The sequence below is a fragment of the Mesoplodon densirostris genome, chromosome 3 (assembly GCF_025265405.1).
Source record: "Mesoplodon densirostris isolate mMesDen1 chromosome 3, mMesDen1 primary haplotype, whole genome shotgun sequence".
NCBI classification, from domain to species: Eukaryota; Metazoa; Chordata; class Mammalia; order Artiodactyla; family Ziphiidae; genus Mesoplodon; species Mesoplodon densirostris.
In genome coordinates, this window is record NC_082663.1 from 49,460,363 (window position 1) to 49,485,323 (window position 24,961).

Here is a 24,961-nt window from a genome sequence, read left to right on the forward strand (position 1 = left end):
GCACAGTACCAGCCAAAGATGACATACTGTCACTTACTTCTTGACTCATGAGGGTAGCTGACCTCTGGGGAGACAGAAGCCTTGCAGTGCAGTGCTGGGCACCTGGCACTACAGAGATGGCTGAGGCATAATCTCAACCCTCAGAGAATTTCTAACCAGGGAAGAGAGAGAAGATGAATGGCTTGAGCAGGTGTTAACATAGCTGTGACCCTCGGCAGAATGGTATAAACGTCACGAGAAAGATCCAAAGCGTTACAGTGGCTCCAGGAGAGAGAGATCACACATCCAGGTGGCTTTTCCCAGAGGAAGCGGCATTTGAGCCAGTCCTGGAAGGAAGGGTAGGAATTTGACAAGTTACAAGGGAAGAGACAGTGTCTCTCTTACAGGCCACAGGAACATCTGGAGTAAATGTGCAGAGTGGGAAAGTTGGGATGACATCTGGGGAGCTGGGAGAGGTCCTGATGGGACCTAACAAAATTCCTGTTGGGGAACTGGAAGGTCTGCTACATTTTAGTGGAAGGTTAGGCTGGAAAGTTGGGTTTGGTCAAGATCGTATCTGAATTTGGACTTTTCCTAGTAGGTGGCAGGGAGTCATTTAAAGGGACTTGAGCAGAAGGGTGACACCATCAGAATTATACTTTAGGAAGCACAGCAGCTGGGTGGAGGAGGATTTGCAGGAGGAAAGGTTATACAGACACACCAGTGAGGAGGCTGTGCAGAGTGAAGAGGAGGAATAATTGACTGAGCGAGAGGGGCTGGGATAGATAATGCAGCAAGTAAACCTATATGGGAGTTGCAGGCAAAGGCAAAGAAGAAAAACTCTTGGGGGCTTATGAACAGGTGGCAACAGTAATAACAATCTAGGGGAAGGAAGAGAGTCTGGTTTCCAGGGAAATGTGGTACTTTTTGGGTTTGAGGTGGCAATGGAAAAGGGAGCTGGCCACCAGGAAGAAATGAGTGAGCTGGAGCAGAGACCATGGTTGGGAGTTGGGAACAGTGGAAACTCTCCAAGGGGTGGGCCACTAAAAATGGAGAACAGGACCCTCATAGTCTATAGGGCAGGGTGTACCTTCAACAGTTGGGAGGAAGAGAAACCCCATAGTAAGTCAAGGAAAGATGAGTTGGAGACACTGAAGGGACAGGAGAGTGTCAGGGAAACCAGAGAGAGGACAGTTCAAGAAGGAGGGTGTGGTCTCAATGTAAGAGACTGCAGAGAGGGAAAATGGGGTTAGGCTGAGCTGGAGGCTCTAGATTCATCTTTGAACAGAGAGTTTAATGAAATCCCTCCAATGTAGGATGATGCCTTAAATCCAGTCTCTTTGGTTCAATACAAAATCAAGATCTCTAAACATTAGGCACCTCCAAAGCTGTCTACTTTCCCGTTCAGTATGAATTAACTTCTTCCACTAACACCACGTAGGACCCTGAATGAGTCACTTACCCTGTCTGGGGGTATGAGTTTTGTCATCTTTAACTTTCCAGTTCAGCGATTCTGTCTGTACCTGTATGAAAATTCTTTGTAAGCTACACATTACACAAGCCTAAGTCCTATCATGACTGTGTTTGAAGACGGAATGGAACCCAAATTTTACTTTTTGACTTACTTTCTTCTCCTATCACCTATATTTTTAAAAAATTTAAAAACTTTTATTTTTTAAGAAACCCCGAAATAGAACTGGAGGAAAAATCTTCCCTCTCCCTTTTGCCCATAAAGATAGTCTTCCAGTTTTCTACCCAGGCCTTTTCCTAAGCATTGAGGAGGTGCCCAGAAAAATACCAGATGGATATACAAAAACATAATGTCACCAACATTTTCCTAACTAGTAAGGCAGCTATGGAAAGTCTGCCAGCATCAGGTCCCCTGGGGACCTGCAGCCTGGGGCTCAGTGAGGCCTGAAGAGGAGAAGAGCCAAGACCTGGAGCTCTAGGTCTTCGGTGCCTCGGCCCTGAGTGGGCGATTTTCTTTAAAACTCGGGAGCACCCTTATCCCTTTAAATCCAGGCAACAAGGCGGGCAGGTGGGTATCAGCCAATAACCTTAAAAGATGCGAAAGTGTCAAAGGAGATACGGTTTATCTTTTACAATAGCGACAGTTATCAGTGACAGGGTTTACAGTAAAAACAGAAGGCAGGGCAAAGAGTAAGGATGTCTCTAACGTGGTAATTAAGTCTGTGTTTTGGACCCAGATTCAACCGAGCTCTGGAGAGTGCGAAGAACAATGTCCGCGGCGTTCCGGGTTCAGCCGGGACTCGCTACTTCGCCTTCACCGGAGCCCTAGCCCCAGCAAGCTGCGCTCTCCGCTCGACCGCCCCCCACGCTGCCTTGTCCCAGGAGGATGGGCCGTTCGGGCGCCGCCAGGGCGGCAGAGAGCGCGGCGTGTGTCCCGAGCGCCAGGGCTCCCCGCAGCCCGGCGCCCAGGGCGGACGCGAGCCGCAAATCTAAGTGCGCACCGAGCGCGCTCGCAGCCACCGTCCGCCGCCGAGCGGCCCGGGCGCGCTGTCTGCAGACGGCTGGGCTGTGCGCGCGCGCCCGTAGGGTGTGTGTGCGCGCGCCCGTGGCGTGTGTACTCACAAAGGTGTGTTTGCTAAATCCACTTCCCGGGTGTGCCCTCTACCCCGAGCCGGAGCACCCCCGGGCTTGGAGCGGGATCTCGGCAGAGCGGCCGCTGGGGCCAGTTCAAGTTCCCCAGCTCTGCGCCGGCGGGCGGGCCGGCTTCTCCGCCCGCAGGGCTGAAGGAGCACGAGGGCGGGGCGGCAGCGGCCAGCTCGAGACGCGCGTCGCACAGCTGCGGGACAGGTTCTGAGCGCTCTGCGCGTTTCCGGACACTTTGGCTGGCTCGGTATCCGAGACAGAGCGCACGCGGGGCTCGGGGCTGAGTGCGCAGCAGCCAAGAGGGGCAGCGGAGCTGGTGCTCTTCTTCTCCGCCTTGGTCTGCAAAAGTGAACTGGAAAACAGCCGCCTAACGCAGCCTCCTCCCTCTTCTCCGGCACCGCAGCCCGGGCAGGCGGTGGGGGGAGCTCCTCCGGGCTGACTGGAGGGGAAGCGGGCGGCCGGACGGCCTCAGCCGCACCTCCTCCGCCTTCCTCACCACCCCAGTCCCTCAGGTTCCACGCCGCATTTCTTTGTTTTGAAAGCACCTCCTCCGCCCAGAGGCTTTTCCCCCGGCGGTCAGGCTGTGACCGGGGGGTGGGGCATCGACCCGCGGGCCCCGCCCCCCGTTTAGCCCGGACCCCTCCCCCGTGCTCACCTCCCATCTCCCCTTCCCTCCCCGCTGCGACCCACGAGGCGCGTCCTCACTTACTGGATATCAAAGGGAGGCAGGGAATTGGAGGGGGAAGTTGAGTAGGCAGGGGGCGCAGAGACCCACCCACATTAGGCCAGGCCGGGCGGCCCGCCCCCTCCCCCGGGAACCCCGCCTGAGCCCCGCCCCCCGCGTCACAGCAGTCTGACATTCTCACAACCCTTCGGGCACCCAACCCCAGCGCCCCCGCTACCCCCGTGTCCGCTGAGCGCTCTATTTATGTTTCAGCCCAGCGATTTGCATAGGCCCCGCCCTTGGCCCTAGGTTCCCCTATCGGGGCCCCGCCTCAGCCTCGACGTCACAGTGAAGGCCCCACCTCTTGTGCCCCTACAAGGAGCGGCGGGCCCTAGATGGCAGCGTGGCGTCGCGGCGGCGTGTGCGTGTCGCGCTTCCTTGTGCCGTTTATAGGGTCCTGGCACTTCCGCTGTCGGGTTAGAAGCGGCGCGGTCATGGCGGAGCGCGGACAGCAGCCTCCTCCCGCGAAACGGCTCTGCTGCCGGCCGGGCGGCGGAGGCGGCGGCGGCGGCGGGGCCAGCAGCGGCGGCGGAGGAGCGGGTGGCGGTTACAGCTCTGCCTGTCGGCCGGGCCCGCGGGCGGGCGGCGCGGCGGCGGCGGCGTGCGGGGGCGGCGCAGCGCTGGGGCTGCTGCCGCCGGGCAAGACCCAGAGCCCCGAGTCGCTGCTGGACATCGCGGCGCGCAAGGTGGCTGAGAAGTGGCCGTTCCAGCGCGTGGAGGAGCGCTTCGAGCGCATCCCGGAGCCGGTGCAGCGCCGCATCGTCTACTGGTCCTTCCCCCGCAGCGAGCGGGAGATCTGCATGTACTCGTCCTTCAACACCGGCGGCGGCGCCGCGGGCGGCCCCGGCGAAGACAGCGGCGGCCCCGGCGGCGCGGGCGGCGGCGCGGGCGGCGCAGGCGGCGGCGGCTCCTCGTCCTCGCCGGCCGCCACCTCGGCCGCCGCCGCCGCTGCCGCCGCCGCCGCCGCCGCCGCCGCTGGGGCCGGGGCCCCGTCGGCGGGGGCTGCCGGGTCGGCGGACGGCGGAGACGAGACACGGCTGCCCTTCCGCCGGGGCATCGCGCTGCTGGAGAGCGGCTGCGTCGACAACGTCCTGCAAGTCGGTGAGTCACGGGGCAGTCTCGGGGCCGTCAGTCCGTCCGTCAGTCCCTCGGGGGGGGGCGCCCGCCCCCTCCCCTCCCGGCAGCCCCTCAGCCCAGCGCGCGCCCGCACCCCGCCCGGTGCCCTCACCGTCCCGGATAGTCCTCCCGAGCGGAGCGCCCATTTCCTCCCCGCCCTCCCCGCCCCCTGTCTCCCCGGACGGGCCAGCGCGAGGGGGAAATGAATCAGCAGGACGCGCCCCTCCGCGGGGTCCGCGGGGTGGGTGTCGGGTGCCCCCGGCCCGTTCGGTTCCCCGCCCTTCTTCCGGGGAGCACGTACTGGAGGGCTGCTCGCCTGTTTTGGGGGGTGAATGTGGACAAAGGCGCGGGCTGACGGCCGGGCTCCGGCGGAGGGTGTCTGTGGCGGGGCCGTGCGGGGCGGGGGAGGGAGCGCGGGCCGCACAGACAATGCCGGCCGGGGCCGAAACGGCGGCCGGGCCGCGTTCTGCGCTCTCCCTCCTCTCTCCCCTTGTCTGTCGCTCGCTCGTCTTTCTTTCTCCTCTTCCCCCCACTCCCCACCCCCCGCCCCTTCCATTTGAGGGAGGGAAATACATTTTAATGCCACTCGGCTGCTTCTTTTCTCCTGGCTTCGACGGGCTGGCGGCCGCAGAGCTTCGGGGGTCTCTGCGGCGTCTGGGCTGGCCCGGGCGAGCTCCGCCGGCCGCCCCGGGATTTAAATGTCCTTTCCTCCGCGCCTCTCCGTCTCGGGGCCGCGCGGACGGTGGGCGGCGGGCTGGACCCATCTCCTGAGGGACCTCTCCCCGCGAGAACGCCCCCTAATTAAAGGGCGCGAGCCGGGCCGGGAGGGGCTGGCTCTTCCCCGTTCTTTGGGGCAGCGGCGTGCCCGGGGCTCCTGCCGCCGGAGTTCGGTTTGCGCCCGGGGGACCGGGGGTCGTGCTCTGTGCGATCCGTGGGGAGCGGTGACGGGCTTGGCGCTCTCGGCCGGAGGCTGCAGGAGCGTGAGGCGGAGGGGCTCCGCGGCCGCTCCCGCGTCCCTCCCTGCGCGACCGCCTGGCAGCCGGGCACGACCCCGCACTTTGTTCTCATTTTCAGGTTTATTTGTGCCCCTTTCAGTTTTCTGTCACCCTCCGAAAAGGGGAAACCAAACAAAAGAGTCTTTTTATTTCTTTTCGGGGCTTGTAAAGTAGAAGGTATTTGACAAAGGCGAGAGTAGGACTTGTGGTTTAAAGCTGCACAGCCCTTCTTTTTCTGACAGACCATGAGAGTTTTCTCAAATACCGAATTTTAAAAGCTTTCCCTGTCCTCCCCCTCCCCCCACCCTCCAGTGTGTTTTCTGGTCAGATATTTTTTTCAGCTGTAGCGCTGGGGATGTTTGAGCTGCACGGAAAAGAACAATGCTATAGTGAAACTCCCCTTTCCCAGTATTTTTCTCCTGATTGCAAAACGACGTATTTTCTACCCCCCTTCTCATATTGCTGTCTATTTAAACTGTGGTGGTGAGCACGGTTCCTAATGAATGGGGAGAGGTTGGGAAGCATCACTGCCTCTGATTTTTAATTTAATCTTCTCTTTCCGTAGTCAGTTCCTTTTATCCCTTCTCTTTGGGAGTCGGGTGGGGGGCTGGGTGGGGACCCAAGAGAGACTTAAAGATTTGTTTTAATCCTATCTCATTACTTTGCATTCTGATGCAATCTGCAAACGTGATTTCCAGCATGGTCATTTATTTGTAAAGGCAGCCCCCAGTGTTGCCTTTTCTAGGTTAGATACCCCTTTCCTTATGTCTAGAGGGGGGTTTAACTTCTGAGGCCATCCATTCTTTAAAAAAAAAAAATCGAATGAACAGCCTTTCAAGTTATTACCCCCCCGCCTTGTTTCCTGCCTGGTTGAAATGGATTGAAGCCCATCCATGGTTTCTCAGTATAACTAGTTTGTGAGTTTTTATGGCTTGGCTGGCAATGCTGAGTTTTTTTTTTCCCCCTTCTGTGCTTGACTCTGCTTGCAAGCAATGAGGAATGACAGGAGAGCACATAGGGAGGGTTTCTTGGCTGATTGCATTTAAGCCAGGAATTCACTGTGAAAATAAAGCCAAGGGACGATAAATAAAAGATGCAATCTTCTCTAGGAGACAGACACACAGCGTGGGCTTTGCCTGCTTTCATTGGTAAAGAGGCCGGGGTGAGTTGTAAAAGAAAATAGTAACTTTCTGAATAGTCCCAGGAGGAGAAGGAGGCCACTGAATGGAGCTGGCAGTGGTTGATGTGAAGTAGATGCTTCTTATATAGTTTGAAGAGTTGACCACCCCTTTGGAAACACTTAACATACGTGCTAAACAAGTGCTGTACAAATTGTGGAAAATATTCTTTTTTCCCTTCTGAGTTCTGCCAATTTCCTTAACTTCCAAGTTGTATTACTTGTTGTGCCAGTCAGCTTAGAGATGGAAGGCTGTTAAATGCCTGGCAGCTGGCACTGTGAGATAGAAAACTTATGACCAAGATTTTTTTTTCTTAAAGAAGAACAGAGAGAGTGGCTAGATTAACCATCTAATTTAGCTCTAAGTGGTGGTTTGAATTGGAACTAACATGAGGCTTATTTTATAATTTTGTGATTTGAGGTAGAACCCTTTCACTTCATAACCTGAAATGGAAAAGGACAGAATACTGTGTTGATAGCATCATAAGCAATTTTCTGCTATTGCAAAATTACAAGTTTGTTTGTACAGGAAGTATTCTTTGACTTTTGTAGAGATGACTAAATTATAGATACGATACAGACAATCTAGTTGTTGGACTTTATTTTACACTTACAATGTTGAAGATTATTTAAGGATTGAGGGACAGAGAATTGGGATTTCCCGGAAATTAAACATACTTGCTTAGTTATTTTTCAACTCCTAGATTTTAAGAAGAAGAAATTTAAAGGAAAAAAATTAAACCTTTGATATAGCAGCTGTAAGCAATATTTAATTGGTACAGAGCTGTTCATCAGTTGATTATGGGAAGTTTTGGAGGAAGTGTTGTTGGCTTATTGTTGTTAACTAATGATATATTGGGTGGGAGCTATTGCTGAAGGTGCTTGTTTGTAAATATTATTGACAACATTCCAGTAATGATTTAGAAGTCACATAAATTTTTCCAAAAATTTTGCCTGGGAGAGAGCAGGCAAATCCCTAATGGGACCTGGAACTTGAATTGTTAAGGAAGAGAGAGATATAAGTTACCTGATTTAAAAAAATCTAAAAGTTTCTGTAGGATTGAAAACATGATGAACCAAGTTAAGCAACTAACTGGGGCAAATATTTACCACCTGTTTGACCAAAGGCTGGCAGATAATTCCTAAAAATCGGGGGAAAAAAAGAGATGAATAACCTGGTAGAAAAATGGACAACACATTTCAGAAAGAAATGCAAATTATTTATAAATGTATTTATCTTCACTAAGAGAGACACAAAGATGACATGCCATTTTCATCCACCACATTGGCACACGGGTAGACATTACCCAGAATTGATTGAGGAGGTGGGAGAATGGGATGCTGCCTCCCCTGATGGTTGGCACAATCTTTTTGTGTCATTTCTAGGAGTTTATTCCATAGATATATTGATATTAGTGCACAGTGATGTTCATTACGGTGAGTGATGCTCATTGCAGTATGGTTTGCAATACTGAAAACCTGGAATCAAGCTAAATTTCTATCAGAAGGGAAGTGGCTAAGTAGTACTCAATGGAATACTATGCAACCATGAAAAAACAAAGTAGATTTTTATGTACTGACAAGAAGAGGTGACCAGCAAATTTCATGTAAAAACAAGTCAACTCTCTACTACAAAGCTACAGTAATCAAGACAGTATGGTACTGGCACAAAAGCAGAAATATAGATCAATGGAACAGGATAGAAAGCCCAGAGATAAACCCACGCACATATGGTCACCTTATTTTTTATAAAGGAGGCAAGAATATGCAATGGAGAAAAGACAGCCTCTTCAGTAAGTGGTGCTTGGAAAACTGGACAGCTACATGTAAAAGAATGAAATTAGAACACTCCCTAATACCATACACAAAAATAAACTCGAAATGGATTAAAGACCTAAATGTAAGGCCAGACACTCTCAAACTCTTAGAGGAAAACATAGGCAGAACATTCTATGACATAAATCACAGCAAGATCCTTTTAGACCCACCTCCTAGAGAAATGGAAATAAAAGCAAAAATAAACACATGGGACCTAATGAAATTTCAAAGCTTTTGCACAGCAAAGGAAACCATAAACAAGACCAAAAGACAACCCTCAGAATGGGAGAAAATATTTGCAAATGAAGCAACTGACAAAGGATTAATCTCCAAAATTTACAAGCAGCTCATGCATCTCAATATCAAAAAAACAAACAACCCAATCCAAAAATGGGCAGAAGACCTAAATAGACATTTCTCCAAAGAAGACATACAGATTGCCAACAAACACATGAAAGGATGATCAACATCACTAATCATTAGAGAAACGCAAATCAAAACTACAGTGAGGGGCCTCCCTGGTGGCGCAGTGGTTGAGAGTCCGCCTGCCGATGCAGGGGATACAGGTTCGTGCCCCGGTCTGGGAGGATCCCATATGCCGCGGAGCGGCTGGGCCCGTGAGCCATGGCCGCTGGGCCTGCGCATCCGGAGCCTGTGCTCCGCAACGGGAGAGGCCACAACAGCGAGAGGCCCGCATACCGCAAAAAGAAAAAAAAAAAAAAAAAAAAACTACAGTGAGGTATCACCTCACATCAGTCAGAATAGCCATCATCAAAAAATAAATAAATGCTGGAGAGGGTGTGGAGAAAAGGGAAGTCTCTTGCACTGTTGGTGGGAATGTAAATTGATACAACCACTATGGAGAACAGTATGGAGGTTCCTTCAAAAACTAAAAATAGAACTACCATACGACCCAGCAATCCCACTACTGGGCATATACCCTGAGAAAACCATAATTCAAAAAGAGTCATGTACCAAAGTGTTCATTGCAGCTCTATTTACAATAGCCAGGACATGGAAGCAACCTAAGTGTCCATTGACAGATGAATGGATAAAGAAGGTGTGGCACATGTACACAATGGGATATTACTCAGTCATAAAAAGAAACGAAATTGAGTTATTTGTAGTGAGGTGGATGAACCTAGAGTCTGTCGTACAGAGTGAAGTAAGTCTAAAAGAGAAAAACAAATACCGTATGTTAACACATATATATGGCATCTAAAAATAAGGGTTTTGAACAACCTAGGGGCAGGACAGGAATAAAGACGCAGATGTAGAGAATGGACTTGAGTACATGGGGTGGGGGAAGGGTAAGCTGGGATAAAGTGAGAGTGTGACATGGACTTATATATACTACCAACAGTAAAATAGATAGCTAGTGGGAAGCAGCCGCATAGCACAGGGAGATCAGCACAGGGAGATCAGCTCGGTGCTTTGTGTCCACCTAGAGGGGTGGGATAGAGAAAGTGGGAGGGAGACGCAAGAGGGAGGAGATATGCGGATATATGTATATGTATAGCTGATTCACTTTGTTATAAAGCAGAAACTAACACACCATTGTAGAGCAATTATACTCCAATAGAGATGTTTAAAAATAAAATACAAAAAAAAAAAATAAAAACAACTCAACCGTTCATGTAGTATGCTGCAATTTCTGTTTAAAACAAAAAAGATGGACTTGCATATAGGTGTGTAAAAACGTGGAAAGGGTACACAAGCAACCATTGAATAGTGAGTATCTTTGGAGGAGGGCAGTCAAATGAATGGGCAAGGTTTTGGGGGGAATTTTACTTTTCATTGTTATTATGGTTGGATTTTTCTTAAAACTAGCAGCATATACTTTTCTAATAAGAAATCTTAGGATAGTTATCCTTGTGTTTTTAATTAATGCATTATTTTTTGTTTTGGGTTGTGTGTGTGTGTGTGTGTGTGTGTGTTCCCTTTCTGAAGAACTGGTGTACACTCAAATTTTTTTTTTTTGGAAACACCATTTCCTTATTTGTGACTAAACAATCATTTAAAAGCAAGAAATGGCTAAACAAAACTAGAAACTAGACTTGTAGGAGAAGGAAGGAGCTAGGTTTTGGGGTTTTTTTTCTGGTTACTTTTGGGAGAGAAATTCTGTTTATACTTTGTTAAACATTCTCATGGTCTTTTCAGATTTGTTACTTAAAATTTTATGATTTAGGGGGTAGCAAAGCAGTAAAAGGGGATCATTATTAGATTTAAGATAGTTAAAATTTTAATCAGCTAACTTAAGGCTAATTTGTTGGCCTTTGAGTATTTTGATTTTCTTTACAGACCAGAGATTATTATATAAAGATGTGATTCTAAATGCACTTTGAGAGTTAGGTGTTTTGTTTATTGATGATAATATAGTTAATTGAATGTAATTTTGAGATTAAGGTAATGATATAGAACAAATTTGAATCAGAGTCCTATGCTCGTTCTGTCTTTTGGTTAATGAAAAATTACACAAAAGGAAAAGAAATTGAAACTAGTTGCATGCGTTTTTTTATTGTGGTTCTATCTGAGTTGAGATGTTTGATTTGCTTACAGTTGATTTTTGAAAGTATTGAGCATCTCAGATGTACTCAGCATTGTTCTGAGGGAGTTTCAATTTTAGGTGAAGCAATCTTGGCATTTTTTATGATACTTGGTTCTCCAACGGTTAGAACTGGTCCAATGAAGAAATCTAAAGTGTTTGGGAGACAGAATACTTTTCGTAGCCAGAATATTTCAACAATACTGGAAGGTGGAATTGCAGATTTGAATTAAGTAAATATTTCTACTCTTGCTTCAGTCTTTAATTTCCTGCCCTACACACTTGTATTCTGAGTACACCCTGGGATTGAGGAGGAAAAGGCCACCCACATTATTTTAACTGTGCATTGAGTTTCATCCTTTTTGCAGATGAGGGACTCGGATACCTTTCCTTCTTAAAACATCAGGATTCTGTGGAACGTGTTGTCTAAAGAACAATTATTGCAATTAATTGAACAATTGAAGTCAGTGTTGTCTTAAGTATGTCCTGGTCAACTGTTAAGATGTTTATCTGTTTATCCTTGGCTTCTGTTCTTTTCACAATGGGTAATCAGTTACTATCAGTTCCAACTCTAAATGTTTGGTCTGGAAAGATGCAGGGCAGCATGTCTCTTTTACTCACAATCATTTTAAGAGTTTACTTAAGAATGTGTGATTTTAGCTAGTAAAATGTTCAGTGAACAGGATGGCAATGAAGGAATGACTGATGCTTTCGTTTAAGAAAGCTGTCCCTTTTAAAAATTATACGAACGGTCTGTACTAATTCCAAATGCTTACGTGCTTTATATTTTTGTGTTAGAAAATCGGTTTTCTTCAGTGATGCAAAATGAATTTGGTACCTTTATTTTAAGAAGCTTATGTATACATATGATAAGACAAACCCGTGTTAGAAATTTTTATAGGGGCCATCATTAAACTTGAACTGCTGTTGACCTTTACCTGTTATATTTAAGAGGACAAATATCCTACAAGAGAAAGCAGATTATAGGTAAGTATAAACGTCTTAGAAACAAAGCAGATTATAGGCAACTATTTTTTAAATGGTAATAAACTACATGGAGCCCACAAAACCATTTTCAGTTACCTTTCAGATTACTATTATATAGTTTGAAAAATCATGCTTTCTCCCAATAAAAATATAATTAATTTTCTTGGTTTATTAATTTTTTGATGCATGTAAATATTGGAGGATTACTGTAAATTAGAAAACATGAGCTATTTCCTCCTTATAATGAATGGAAAGACTCATCTCTTTCTGAGAAATCAGTACCAAGTGGTAATTTGGAGAAATATGTTACATAGCTTGTCCCATGGAAAGAGACTTGTTTCTCAATCCTAGCCAGAGTCTCAAAAATAAAGTGTGTTAGATTTATTTGAAAAATCTGAGTGTCTTTCCACTTTTTGCTTTCAGTGCCGTGTGTTCTGCTAAGAATTTGCTTTGTACATGGTTTTCAATTCTTTAAAAATAGGATGCTTCCTTTATTTTTTTGATCTAGAAAAGGTAGCCAAAGCAAGCTTTGGAGAGAACGCAGTGCAAAATCTGCTTTTCATTTTGAACTTAAAATTGACCTTCAGCTGATAGTAAGTGAAGTCTGTTGGAAAAGGGTATGCTAAGTGTTTTATATTTGTGGAATTCTTTAGTGATAATTAGTTTTTTGTCAACATATGTTACATATATTTATTTATGTATTTATTTGTAACAAATTTGATGTTCCCAAGTGAGAGAAAAGGAGACAGGTGAACCTAGGTATCATTTGAGTATCATTACTCCAAGCATATTTCAGTGACCTCTGTGTACAGATGCACTCTTCTGTTTCTTCTTAAATATGCGAACGGATGAGATTCTGTTTTTACACAATACTCTTGCATGATAGTTATTATCTACCTGTAGAGCTCTGAATATTTGTAGAGATCGATTCCAGCTTCTCCCATTTTGCTCATGAGAAAACTGAGGCCCAGACATGTTGAGTAATTTGTCCAGACAGGCATAGTAAATTGCAAAGTTAAACGTGGAATCTCTGTTTTTCCACTACTCAGGCTGCCTCCTAATTTGCTGGGAATGTTTGGTAAACTTCAGAAAATCTCAGAAATCAGAACAAGCATATAATGACTGTAAATTGACTATGCTGTTGGAGAGATTATTTGGCTAACATTTCATTGAATGTTATAAAAGTATTTCTAGATAACATTTTAGTTTCAGGCCAGATTCTAATGGCTTCAGTTAAGCAGTGATTCTGGCGTGCTTAGTACATGCTAGTATAAAACACTTGTAGACATTTGGAAACTGTAGAGATGTTCTCTGATGAGATTAAAGTTCAGGAAAAGTTAGTTATGATTGCTAGCTGTATGAAACTCTATTACAGTTGGTGTGAGTACACATGACTGTACGCATACCTCCTTGTAATACAGAATTTACTAAAAGTTGAAAATACTACATACACAGGACGATAGAAGTCAGTACCCAGTAAGAAATTTGTCTGTTCTGAGCTTAGTATGTGTATGAAAACTTATTCAGTAGTGTCTGTTTGACCTGTTTTTGTACGTTTTTCAGTGTTTCTGTCAGTGTCATCCCACCCTCATCGCTAGTAACTAGTACTATATACATAACCCTTAGGTACACCTCTTTCACGTAATTGATGTGGCCTCAAAGCTTTATTAACGTCTCTTTATAAAGACTTTGTATTATTTCGGACTTTTCTTTATTGTACTGAGCATGATTTACAGTGAGTCTCTTAATACTGCTGCAACAACATTTCCAGTCAACGCTTTCAGAGCACTTAACCATGTGCCAGATACTGCTCCAAGTACTTTATATTTCTTAACGGCCCTATGAGTTAGGTACTTCTATTATTTTCATTTCACAGATGAGAAAACTGAAGCATAGGGAAAAAACGCAAGTAACTTTTGCCCAAGGTCACACAGCCTGGTAAATTATGGAGCCAGACACAGCCTCTCTGAGCTGGTACTCTTATCCCCTAAATAATATTACTGGTGATGTGTCATCGTTAACTATTCTAGAAAGTTCATCTTCATGTTTATAGTCTCTTGGTACTTTTTAGGGTGATTTTTCACAGTAGCCAGAATTTTAAATTGTGATCAGAGCTATGATTTTTAACATGTATTTTAAAAACTTGACTTGAAAAACTGCACTTTAAAAATACCTTTTGTGGGACCTACTGTATAGCACAGGGAACTCTGCTCAATGTTATGTAGCAGCCTGGATGGAAGGGGAGTCTGGGGGAGAATGGATATATGTATATGTATGGCTGAGTCGCTTTGCTGTGCACCTGAAACTATCACAACATTGTCAATCGGTTATACTCCAATATAAAACAAAAAGTTAAAAAAAGTGCCTTTTGTGAACGAATTTCAGCTTTGGAAGATGGTTGTGTGGGGTGATTTTGATCATCATTCATCAGACATTTTTAACTTTTTTTTTTTTTTTTTTTTGCGGTACGCGGGCCTCTCACTGCTGCGGCCTCTCCCGTTGCGGAGCACAGGCTCCGGACGTACAGGCTCAGCAGCCATGGCTCACGGGCCCAGCCACTCCACGGCACGTGGGATCCTCCCGGACTGGGGCACGAACCCATGACCCCTGCATCGGCAGGCGGACTCTCAACCACTGCGCCACCAGGAAAGCCCAGACATTTTTAACTTTTGAAAGAGGAATAACTTGCATGTTAGATCTAATTGCAATATATATGTCGCATATATACATTTATCTTGTACAACTTTTTGAATGTTATGGTTGAAAATTATACTATTTCTTGTGCTGAGAAAAAGATTTAATTTTCTTTGAAAGAGATAGGTAATTGGAAGGATGTTAATTGCAAGGATACAGTAGAACCTGTCGGTACATCTAAACTCTTACTAGCTGAAAAAGCTGATCAGATAAATTGGAAGCTCATTTAATGAATTAATGCGCTTAAAGTTCAGGTGACTCACTGCCTGGTCCTATGTTATTTAACAGTCTGTTTACTTAAAGCATTTTTCATTGTTAATTGGTGTCAGATCTCTAAAGTTAGAAGGTATTATATGGGAAATATGCATAAGAAGATAGTACATAGAATGAGTCTACAGAAGCAAGATTTAAATTCTCTTGATTACGTTAGTACAATTTAGAATGCTACATGTGCCATGTTGTGGCTGTTAAATATTTGCTGACAGTGATCAGTATTTTTATAAATGAAGTATAGGTATTTTATCATTTCACTGTAAAGGGCAGAGCCTGGAGCCTCTTCTGGTGTTACTGTTAGTCTTTTGGTAAAGGCTGGCAGAAGCTGAAGGTAGCACTGTAGTATTTGGTTACGTTGAACCTTTGTTCCTGCTACTGCTTTATATTAACTCACTTCTACAAAGAAGATGGCCATGATTTTTATAAATATTTGTCGTAAAATAAACTGCTAAAACACAAATACCAGAAGTTTGTAATCAGATGTATGTGAGGACTTTAAAAAAAATAAGTTTACCTTATTTCTTTAGGACTTTGTTTTTTAATTTAATTTAATTTTTTAATTTTTAATTTTTTTTTTGTCCATGCGGTGGGATTGAACCTGGGCCTTCAGCAGTGAAAACACTGGGTCCCAACCACTGGACCTCCAGGGAAGTCCCGATCTTTGTTTTTTTAAAGCGTTCTTCAAGTTTCCTTAGCACTTAGGATTTTGAACTCCTGACACCATATTCTAGTTCTCTCTTGCTTCTCTCCTACAATTATCACCTGTGTAATTTTTGTCTTATATTTTCTCTAGACCATGGTAAAGCTGAGGACTGAAATGACCAATGGCTGCTTTGTGATGATGGCAGAATCAAGTGAGACTTGAGGGTAGGAGTGAAGGGAGCCTCTGAACCTAACCTGCCTCAGAGCTCAAGTATCTTTCTTTTCCCTCCTTCTCTAATGCCCATGCTCTTTCCCTTCCTTTCTTGGGCATGGGGGAATGGAGTGGGGGAGTGAGGAAGAGTAGAGAGTGGTAGGGAGAAAGGCAAGAAATCGGAAGAGGTAGGAAATACCAACCAAGAGAGTGTGTTCCATTCCTTTCTTTCCCAGCCACTGTCCCCTTCCCTTCAACCTCCCTTGATTTAGGGAAATAAAGCTGAGGTCACAAGGACCTATGTGTTCCAGCTGCTGCTTGGCTGCTATTTTTAGCCTGGCCCTCCATCAGGCTGGCACTAGGCCATGATGGCATAGGGCCAGCACGTTGTGGGACTGCTTGGCAAATGTCAAAAACTTAACTTTTCAGTTATTAAACTGAACTAATTTTTGTATATATTCTGTGTTATGATATTCTACTTACCTCTACTTTTTCGAAATGGGATGTGCATTTTTTAAAGAAAGGATTGATTTTTGATAGTAGGCATCATACTGTGATAACTATTTTAGATAGGAGAAAGATTTAAGAATTGCCTTATCAGGTCAGACATATATCCTGCTCAATCATTTTGGTTTTGCGGTAGCACCAAGAGGTGTGAGACTTGCCTGATTAATTTAAAATGCCTTGGGCATCTTTAAAATTGCCATTCCTGTTGAAGTTGTAGAGTCTGAATTGGTTTATATAATTATAGGTGTCATTAGACATTTAAAAAAAACACATGTACTGTTTTTTTCTACAGTTGTCAGTATTCTCTCTGTGTGTTTAGTTTTGGTTAATGCTGTAAGAACATATTTAGCAAATAAAAAGCTTACTATTTATTCTAGTAGGGAGTATAGGTGGGTTTTGGGCAAGGTAGCAGTATCTGGGTCTAGATTCTGTATACCCTAGAGCCAGTATCATGTGGATTGTATTTGCAAACTGAGTTTTAAACTTTTGGATGCACGTGTGAATTTAAGAATTTACTTGATTATCAGTTGTACTCAAAATGAAAAATATGTTGGATTTGTTCTTGTATAATTTTGGAAAGAAGTGAAAAGAATGTCACAGTGTGAACCTGTAGTATGTTTGGAACGGACTTCGGTAAGAAGAACAGTATTTATATTCTTTCCATAGTAGTACATAAAAAAGCTGAGGGTATGTTAGGGATGATTTTCAGTGTACCATGGACCACACTGAATTTGAATAGAAACAGGAATGATGATTATTATTCACTTATTCAATGAATTGTGGTATAATGTACTTAGATCTGTTGGATGTCAGGATAACATTTAGCTAGTGCATTGATGTGATGCCCTTCTTAAGGTAACAAAATAATTGGCCAAAATAACTAGAAATAGAATCAAATTGATTTTTTTCCCACTTTGTCTTTAAGGTAGTTTATTGGACAAATTTTGTTGCATTCACTTTTTGAAAAAAAGCTTAAGGTGAGGGATTTAGTGAAAGGTGACTTGCTGGTCTAATGGCTTAGAGAAGGCAGATGTTTCAGAGTTAATTTAAATTTTTACATCTTAAAATGAGATGCTTCCATTGTGGATAAGAGCAAGTTGGGCAGCTTACTCTTGCTGATCCAAGGATATTTTGTTTCTTAGAGTGAAAACAAAAATTTCATTAGGGAATATAATCAGAATGTCTTGGGGATAGAGTACCGAGTGCATTGAACTATATCACAGTGTATTAATTATACCATGTGGTGTCTTTCTGCAGTTAGAGGTTATGGTAGGTGTATTTTCCAGAAGTGGCTTGGAGATAGATCCACTGATATATCTATGTATGTTTCTATAGATAGAGGTGTGTGTGTGTGTGTGTGTGTATGCACACATATATATATTTATAATATGCTTAGAACATTATAATCTACTGGATGGTAGTAGGTAAGTGACTATCTTATGGATCCTTAATGTAATTTAGATTTCACTTAGGTTAGTCATGTAAATGATGTCAGCTCCAGTTTAACTAATAAGCTTGATTAAAACCAAAGCCCAGATGGTAGTTTGACTAGTGCTGTTTGAAGTCTTATAAGCAAAGTGCTCAAATGATGTTCCTTATTGGAACTTGTGAGGGCAGTTTCTTTGCAGTTTTTGTGGATCTCTCTTAGCAACTTATTAAAAAGGCATTTTGTCTAAGCTGTTTCATTAAATAGCAAGAAATTCCAGAGTATTGGATAGTATTGCATTTTTGCTTTCAATAAGGACTATTGCAATGGGGAAAATTTTTTTGAAACTCTTTATTCATTTTAACAATTTGTGGAAAAATACTTTTATTTTAAAATGGACAGATTTTTTAAAAAATTCTGTTTCAGGGCTTCCCTGGTGGCGCAGTGGTTGAGAGTCCGCCTGCCGATGCAGGGGACACGGGTTCGTGCCCCGGTCTGGGAAAATCCCACATGCCGTGGAGCGGCTGGGCCCGTGAGCCATGGCCGCTGAGCCTGCGCGTCCGGAGCCTGTGCTCTGCAACGGGAGAGGCCACAACAGTGAGAGGCCTGCGTACCGCAAAAAAAAAAAAAAAAAAAAAAAAAAAATTCTGTTTCAATAGTAATTTAAGTTTCATCCATGATTTTTCATGCTCATTTATTTTCCAGAATTTGTTTTCATAGTTTATAATTTTAGATGTGTTAGAAAAAAAATGGTGATGTAAGAGCCAGTGACTGAGTTTATTCAAAATTCAGTGTATGTATTAGGTCTGAATTTGCATTAGCTCATAGCTTAGCAGTGACATTGTCTTTTGATTTTGATAAATCACGAGACTTCAGAGTTCTTGTGCTCTTGTATGAAATTTATTTTTTGACACATAAGGATATGGTTTGTATTTTTTAAACCCTGTAACTGTGTGTATGTGTTGTGTGTGAACGCCTGTTTGTGCGCCTGCGTGCATATGCGTGCGTATTGGGGTCTTCGGAAAGAATGGTGGTAAAGATGGGCTAAGTGGTGGTGGGTTAAGGCCAGAAAAGCACAAAAAATTCAGGTAGCCATGTTCAGATATAGAGGGTCCCTTTCCTCTTCCCTTTTCCGGAATTTATATTTCACTGGGCTGCTTATTTAATGTTACAAAAACTGTATTTTTTACTTACCCCCCCCCCATTCTTCCTGTTAAAGATAGTAACAATTCAGAATGTAATGTGTGCAGTGTATAATGGCCAACTTATGGTGGTTTTATGGATGGATTGGCTATTGCATCTCTAAAAGGCTAGTTTTTAAAATTTACTCCTTGAGTTGCAGTTCCCCTCTTTGATCCTTTACAGTTGTGGAGCAACTAGTGTTCTCTTTATTTTTGACTTGCCTTTTTAGTTTTTAGAATTGAGCTTTGAACCTGGCTCTTTCAAGAAGCCTAATTTATTATTTAATCTAGAAAATTCTATGTCTTGACTCTTTCAATAAGCCTTACCCAGGAAATCTAGAACCGTCATACCATTTTTAAAAAAGATATAATAGTAAAGCAAGTTCATAAGTATACTCTGTTTTTTTCTCAGTGAAGGTGGGTAGACCTGACATTCTGCAAGGGGTTGTTGTAAAGACTGACACTGGCCTGTCTGATTCATGGCCCTTTCCAAACTTGAGAACACAGCTGTGGAACTCATCTTTAATGTGAAAGTTGGAGAAAATGAGGGATTGTTTCTTATGAGAAATTGCAGTGTGTAGGATTGTAGATTTCTAAGCATCTTTTATAGAGGGGAGCAATAGTTAGGCTATCAGACAACTCAGAATATGAAGTGCTAACAAATAAATGTAAAAATATTCTGTTATATACTGTTCTTTTAAGTAATATTTTATTTATTTACTTTTTAATATTTATTTATTTGGCTGTACTGGGTCGTAGTTGTGGCACGCGGGATCTTCGTTGCAGCATGCGGGGCTTTTAGTTGCAGCATGCGGGATCTAGTTCCCTGACCAGGGATCGAACCTGGCCCCCCTGCATTGGGAGCCACAGAGTCTTAACCACTGGACCACCAGGGAAGTCCCTGCCATATACTGTTATAGGGTCATTTTGAGTTGGCTATTGTTTAGTAGATATTTCTAGTCTTGTTTTTTGGGGTGAGAATCACAGAGTATTTAAATAAAAAGTCCCTTTTTGGAGTTGAAAGATAAATCTGCTAGAGTGAAAAAAAATACTGGTAAATTTTAAATCCAGGACAGCCAACTATTAATAGTGTCAGTGCAGTGTGTGTATAGTAGACATTGAAATGTCCCTTGAATGAATGGTAGGCTTAGATTATATATCAGTATTTGTGTGTACCTGTATGAAATTCTCTTAGTTGAAAAAAAATAGCTCCAAGTTCCAATTTCTGTTTGATTTTCTGAATCTGAGTTGTCCCTTAGGAGGTATTTTGAATACGAATATGACCACAAGATAGGAAGTTTGGTTTTTGAGACTTTATTTATTACCAGCAGTACATTTATACAAATACCATGAAAGGTTTCTTTCTTCTTTTTCTTATTTGAGGGAACTTTTTCCTTCGAGCTTGTTAACTTGTTAACAGCATCAGCATCAGCCAAAAAAACTGTTCTGAAAGCAGTTTATTTACTAGATGATTCCAGCGTCTACACAGAAAATAATTTGGGCATTCCTGTGTAGAACAGTACTTTTGGGTTACCAAAGCAAGTAACTTTGAATTTTAAATACCTTCGAGTGATTAAGAGATTGCTTTTTCCTTTTATTTGATACTTCAATTTTTTTTTTAAACAAGGTCATTGGAACACTATTTTTTTTTAATTAATTAATTTATTTATTTTTGGCTGTGTTGGGTCTTCGTTTCTGTGCAAGGGCTTTCTCTAGTTGCAGTGAGCTGGGGCCACTCTTCACCTCGGTGCGCGGGCCTCTCACTGTCTCGGCCTCTCTTGTTGCGGAGCACAGGCTCCAGACGCGCCTAGTTGCTGGGCCTAGTTGCACGGGCCTAGTTACTCCGCGGCATGTGGGACCTTCCCGGACCAGGGCTTGAACCCGTGTACCCTGCATTGGCAGGCAGATTCTCAACCACTGCGCCACCAGGGAAGCCCCTGATACTTCAATTTTTAAAGAAGTTGGCAAAAATAAATTTAACTGGTTTCTTAAAACTTTTTTCAGACGGCTTGCAAAACCACATATAACTTAAAAACACCCCACAAGATCTTATGCATTGTAAAAAGACATTCACTAATTAGGAATGTTTATTAAACTGGTCTACAAAATGCTGATGACTTTCCCTTGATGTAGAATTTCCTTAAGACCCAGTATTGCATAAAATGGGACACACCAAGCAGCTTTTTTGAACAGTAAGGGTGTACTCCCAATGCTTGTTTCATGAGAGGAGGGATCCAGATACTGGGAGACTGCATGTTCCCATTTGCCCAGTCATTCTTGGTTTATGCCTCTTTTCCTAGCATAATCAGGAATAGTCACCTCTTTCACTCTTATAAATGTTCCGGTTCAGATGATAACATATATGGTTACCTAGCCATATATCTTGTTTTTCAGGAAGAAGGGGGCAGTAAATAAACCAGTTTAAAATTATACTCTGTGTGTTCGCATGGGCATATGCTACAGCGTGTGTGTAGGGAGACAGGAAGGGAGGGAGAGGAGAGTTGTTTGGGACGGCAAGAGCTTTGGTCTTTATCAGTGGGCTCCACTCACTCTCTTTCAGGTAGGAAATAGCTGATGTCTCTCTGCATTTGCATTCGCACCAAAAGGAAGCAGTTAATTAAGAGATTCTCCATCTCCATGGATTTGATGTGTATTCCCCTTCCCCCGCCACTTTTTCACTTTTTGGTAACTTAAAGATATGTAAATTTTCCTATCTTTACTTGATGTTGTAGTGCTCTAGCGTATATTTGTATTAATGATATAATTCTGTTTTGCACATTTTCTTGCTTTTGATCGATGTTTGCAGGTACTGCTCATTTTAGGTGCTTGGAGTTAACTACTCCTGTATCATTTGCTGATCCCATGGCCATGAGCTGGAGAAGATGCCTGACCCATCAGGAGACTAGAATCCTCTTCGATGGGTCTTGTCTTACTGCCTTTGTACCCTTAGGCAGATCACATAGTGGCTCTGAATTTCCTTGAGTCTTATAAAATGAAAATAATTATACCTCTGTCGCCTCTATCATGAGGCTGTTAAGAGACCTACATGGGAACACATGAAAGTACTTGAATTCTAAATAGTTACACAAAAGGGAAATATATTATTGTTCTGCCCCAGTTTTTCCCTGATTTTCTCTATTTATTAATATTTTCTTCTAGTTTTCTATATTTTCCCCAAACCCTACAATCATCATATCTCGATTTTGTAATCAGAGAAGGGAAACATTGTTTTTTTTTAAAAAAACAAACTTTCATTACCATTAAAACATTGAAATTCACTATCCAGAGATTAATTTCTGTTAATATTTTATTATCATTATAATTTTGTCTGATCTAGTGCAACTAAGCAGAACATATATTATTCAACAAAGAATGCCTTGGCTTTAATGTCTTAATGCCTTTCTTGTTTTTGACCCCAATGATTGATGAATTTTGCCTTCACTGGAACTCTAGAATTATTCTCCTGAAAGTGGAGAGGGGCATGGCTAAGATCAATTCAATTCTATTCTTGAGTAGAATGGACAGTTTATGGATTAACCTAATCACTTGTGATTTAGTTTCTAGGCTTCCCTGAATATTTGCAATGGATAAGCAGAGGATGGAAGATAAAAGACACTCATTCAGATGCATTTCTGAGTTTCTCAAGTCATAGGAATGTATGTATAAGATCTGCATTCCCATCCTCTGGGGACTTGAATCAGTGAAAAGAGTTGATTAACCTTTCTCCTGATTTAAAGATTTACAAGTAAAGTATTCAGAAAAATAGTTTCAAGTTAATTTGTGTGTGTGTGTGTGGTAAGCAGGCCTCTCACTGTTGTGGCCTCTCCCGTTGCGGAGCACAGACTCCGGTCGCGCAGGCTCAGCAGCCATGGCTCACGGGCCCAGCCGCTCCGCGGCATGTGGGATCCTCCCGGACCTGGGGCATGAACCCGTGTCCCCTGCCTCGGCAGGCGGACTCTCAACCACTGCGCCACCAGGGAAGCCCCTCAAGTTAAATTTTAAGAACTTAATATGAACTGAAATTTTGGTTGTGTATTTTTTTCAATTCTATTTTTGGGTGATCTCATATATCATTGCCCTTGAAAGCTGTGCTGATGTGACCTGGATGACCTACTCCACACTCGTTTCTAACTGTCCAGTGAAAGACCTGTTAATGGCCTTTGTATACTTCTAATATGTACCACAGAGCTTTTCATTTTCTTGTATGTGCTCTTCTCGTGTGTACATGCGTTAAGAGTAAACTTCATGTATTTGTTAAGAGTGTTATAATCAGCTTGTGAACTTTGGACAGGCAAGGATCAGCTCTTATGATATGTATTGAAGGCAGGATGATGTTGCCTGTGATCTCCCTGTGCAGAACCTTCAGTGACTTCCCTTTGTTCAGAGGACAGAAGTCATTCATGGGTGTGCAAGGCCTAGCGTGGTCCAGCCTGGTCCCTCAGGTGCCTTTTGCACACTGTTCTCCCTTGCCCTTCACTGCCTTTGCCCATGTTCTTTTTTTCTGCTTGGAATGCTCTTCTTTGCCCGATTCATGCCTTAATTGTCAGCTTGGCTTAGAGAAAGCTCCTGGCAAAGAGTTCTCTCCTTTGTAACCCTAATCATAGTTTCCTATGTGAATTTTTTGTCTCCCCCATTAGACTGTATGTGTGTATGTCTATATGTATGTATTTTCATATTCATAGTCCCAATAAAACCCTTTGCACATAGTTGACTCTCAAAAAAAGTTTGTTGAGTAAATGGATGAAGGCAGTGGTGTTTTACTTGGGAAATGTTTTTCTGACTCTCCAGGAAGAGGCAGTGCTTTTACTCAGTGGCTCGATCTACTAGCTGTCTCTCACCTGTCCCACAAAGAATATGTCAGTTTGAAAAACGTAGTCTAGTTTTACGTTTGTGGCCTCTTTTGGCCACTCCCCGACTACCCAAAGGTACTTTTTCATTTGTTTTTGCTGTTAGAGGGACTTCCTTAGAAGAGTTTGAGAAGCTCCCTAATCAAGGCCGATTGTATTCGTATGTGGGTTTATATAACATGGATTGAGAAATTCAGTTTGTCATACATGTTACCTGGAAAAAAACAAACAGCCGAAGGTTTTGAGAGGATGGTAGGGTGTGTAGTTAGAGCAGGAGACTCACCCACGTTTGTAGGTCAGTTCTCTTCTTCAGTCTTTTTCTCAGTTCTCTTGCATGAGAAGCTGTGTTCCATCTTGGTGGGCAGGGCACTGGCCTTGAACTGAGCTCACATGCAGGGTCACTGTGGGCCACACAGCAGGTCTGCATGCAGCATCTTTCTCTATTCATTATTCTGTGCATTCTTGCCCGCGCTTGAGCTTTTTCTCTTTCAATTTTTTTTGTCCTGTTAATCTTTGATTCAGTGTGTTAATCGAACTCAGAAGGAGCAGGCTAGAATGATGCATGTAAGGAATATCAAAAAAGTATCTGCCGGGCCTCCCTGGTGGCGCAGTGGTTGAGAGTCCGCCTGCCGGTGCAGGGGATACGGGTTCGTGCCCCGGTCTGGGAGGATCCCATATGCCGCGGAGCGGCTGGGCCCGTGAGCCATGGCCGCTGGGCCTGCGCATCCGGAGCCTGTGCTCCGCAACGGGAGAGGCCACAACAGTGAGAGGCCCACATACCGCAAAAAGAAAAAAAAAAAAAAAAAAAGTATCTGCCACTTGAAGTTATTAAAGTGATCTTAGACAAACTTGAACTTTTTTCAGTATGTTGTTTGGGGTGGGGTTGGGGGTCAACTCTTATTTGAAACTTGTGTTCATTTGCTGTTTTATGTAGTTGCAGCTCATAATGTCATCCACTTTTGAACCAGCAGTTCTGTGCTTTACAAGCATGATCTCCAGCCCTCATAACAACTTTGGGAAGAAGGTATTCTCTTCGTTCTGTGGCTGAGGAAACTGAGACATGAGATGGCTAAGTCACTTGTGCAGGAGCACCCAGTGAGTCTTTGCTAGACGTCTTCTCAAGTGGGATTTTTTTCACTGACCCACCTTCTTTCTAAGCGTTGCTAAGGGCAGCTTCTCTGCCTGTCTGTGCATGAAGGAAACCATCCAGAGACCTCCTTGGTCTG

General features: G+C 43.7%; 2 protein-coding genes across 2 annotated transcripts in view; one reads left to right on the forward strand and one right to left on the reverse strand.

The window, feature by feature from the left end:
- Window positions 1-1,439: 1,439 nt before the first annotated feature.
- On the reverse strand, window positions 1,440-3,254 carry LOC132486759 (uncharacterized). The gene is made up of 2 exons (XM_060094331.1): window positions 2,572-3,254; window positions 1,440-1,502 (listed from the first exon to the last, which is right to left on the reverse strand). Exons 1-2 carry the CDS (start codon window positions 3,252-3,254, stop codon window positions 1,484-1,486), a joined length of 702 nt encoding a protein of 233 aa, XP_059950314.1. The 3' UTR covers window positions 1,440-1,483.
- A 496-nt stretch (window positions 3,255-3,750) lies between these two features.
- The window catches only part of ZSWIM6 (zinc finger SWIM-type containing 6), a 209,653-nt gene continuing 188,442 nt past the window's right edge, over window positions 3,751-24,961 (forward strand). The window contains exon 1 of the mRNA XM_060092921.1: window positions 3,751-4,417. Coding sequence (XP_059948904.1) covers window positions 3,751-4,417 — 667 coding nt within the window. The remainder of the gene's footprint in view (window positions 4,418-24,961) is intronic.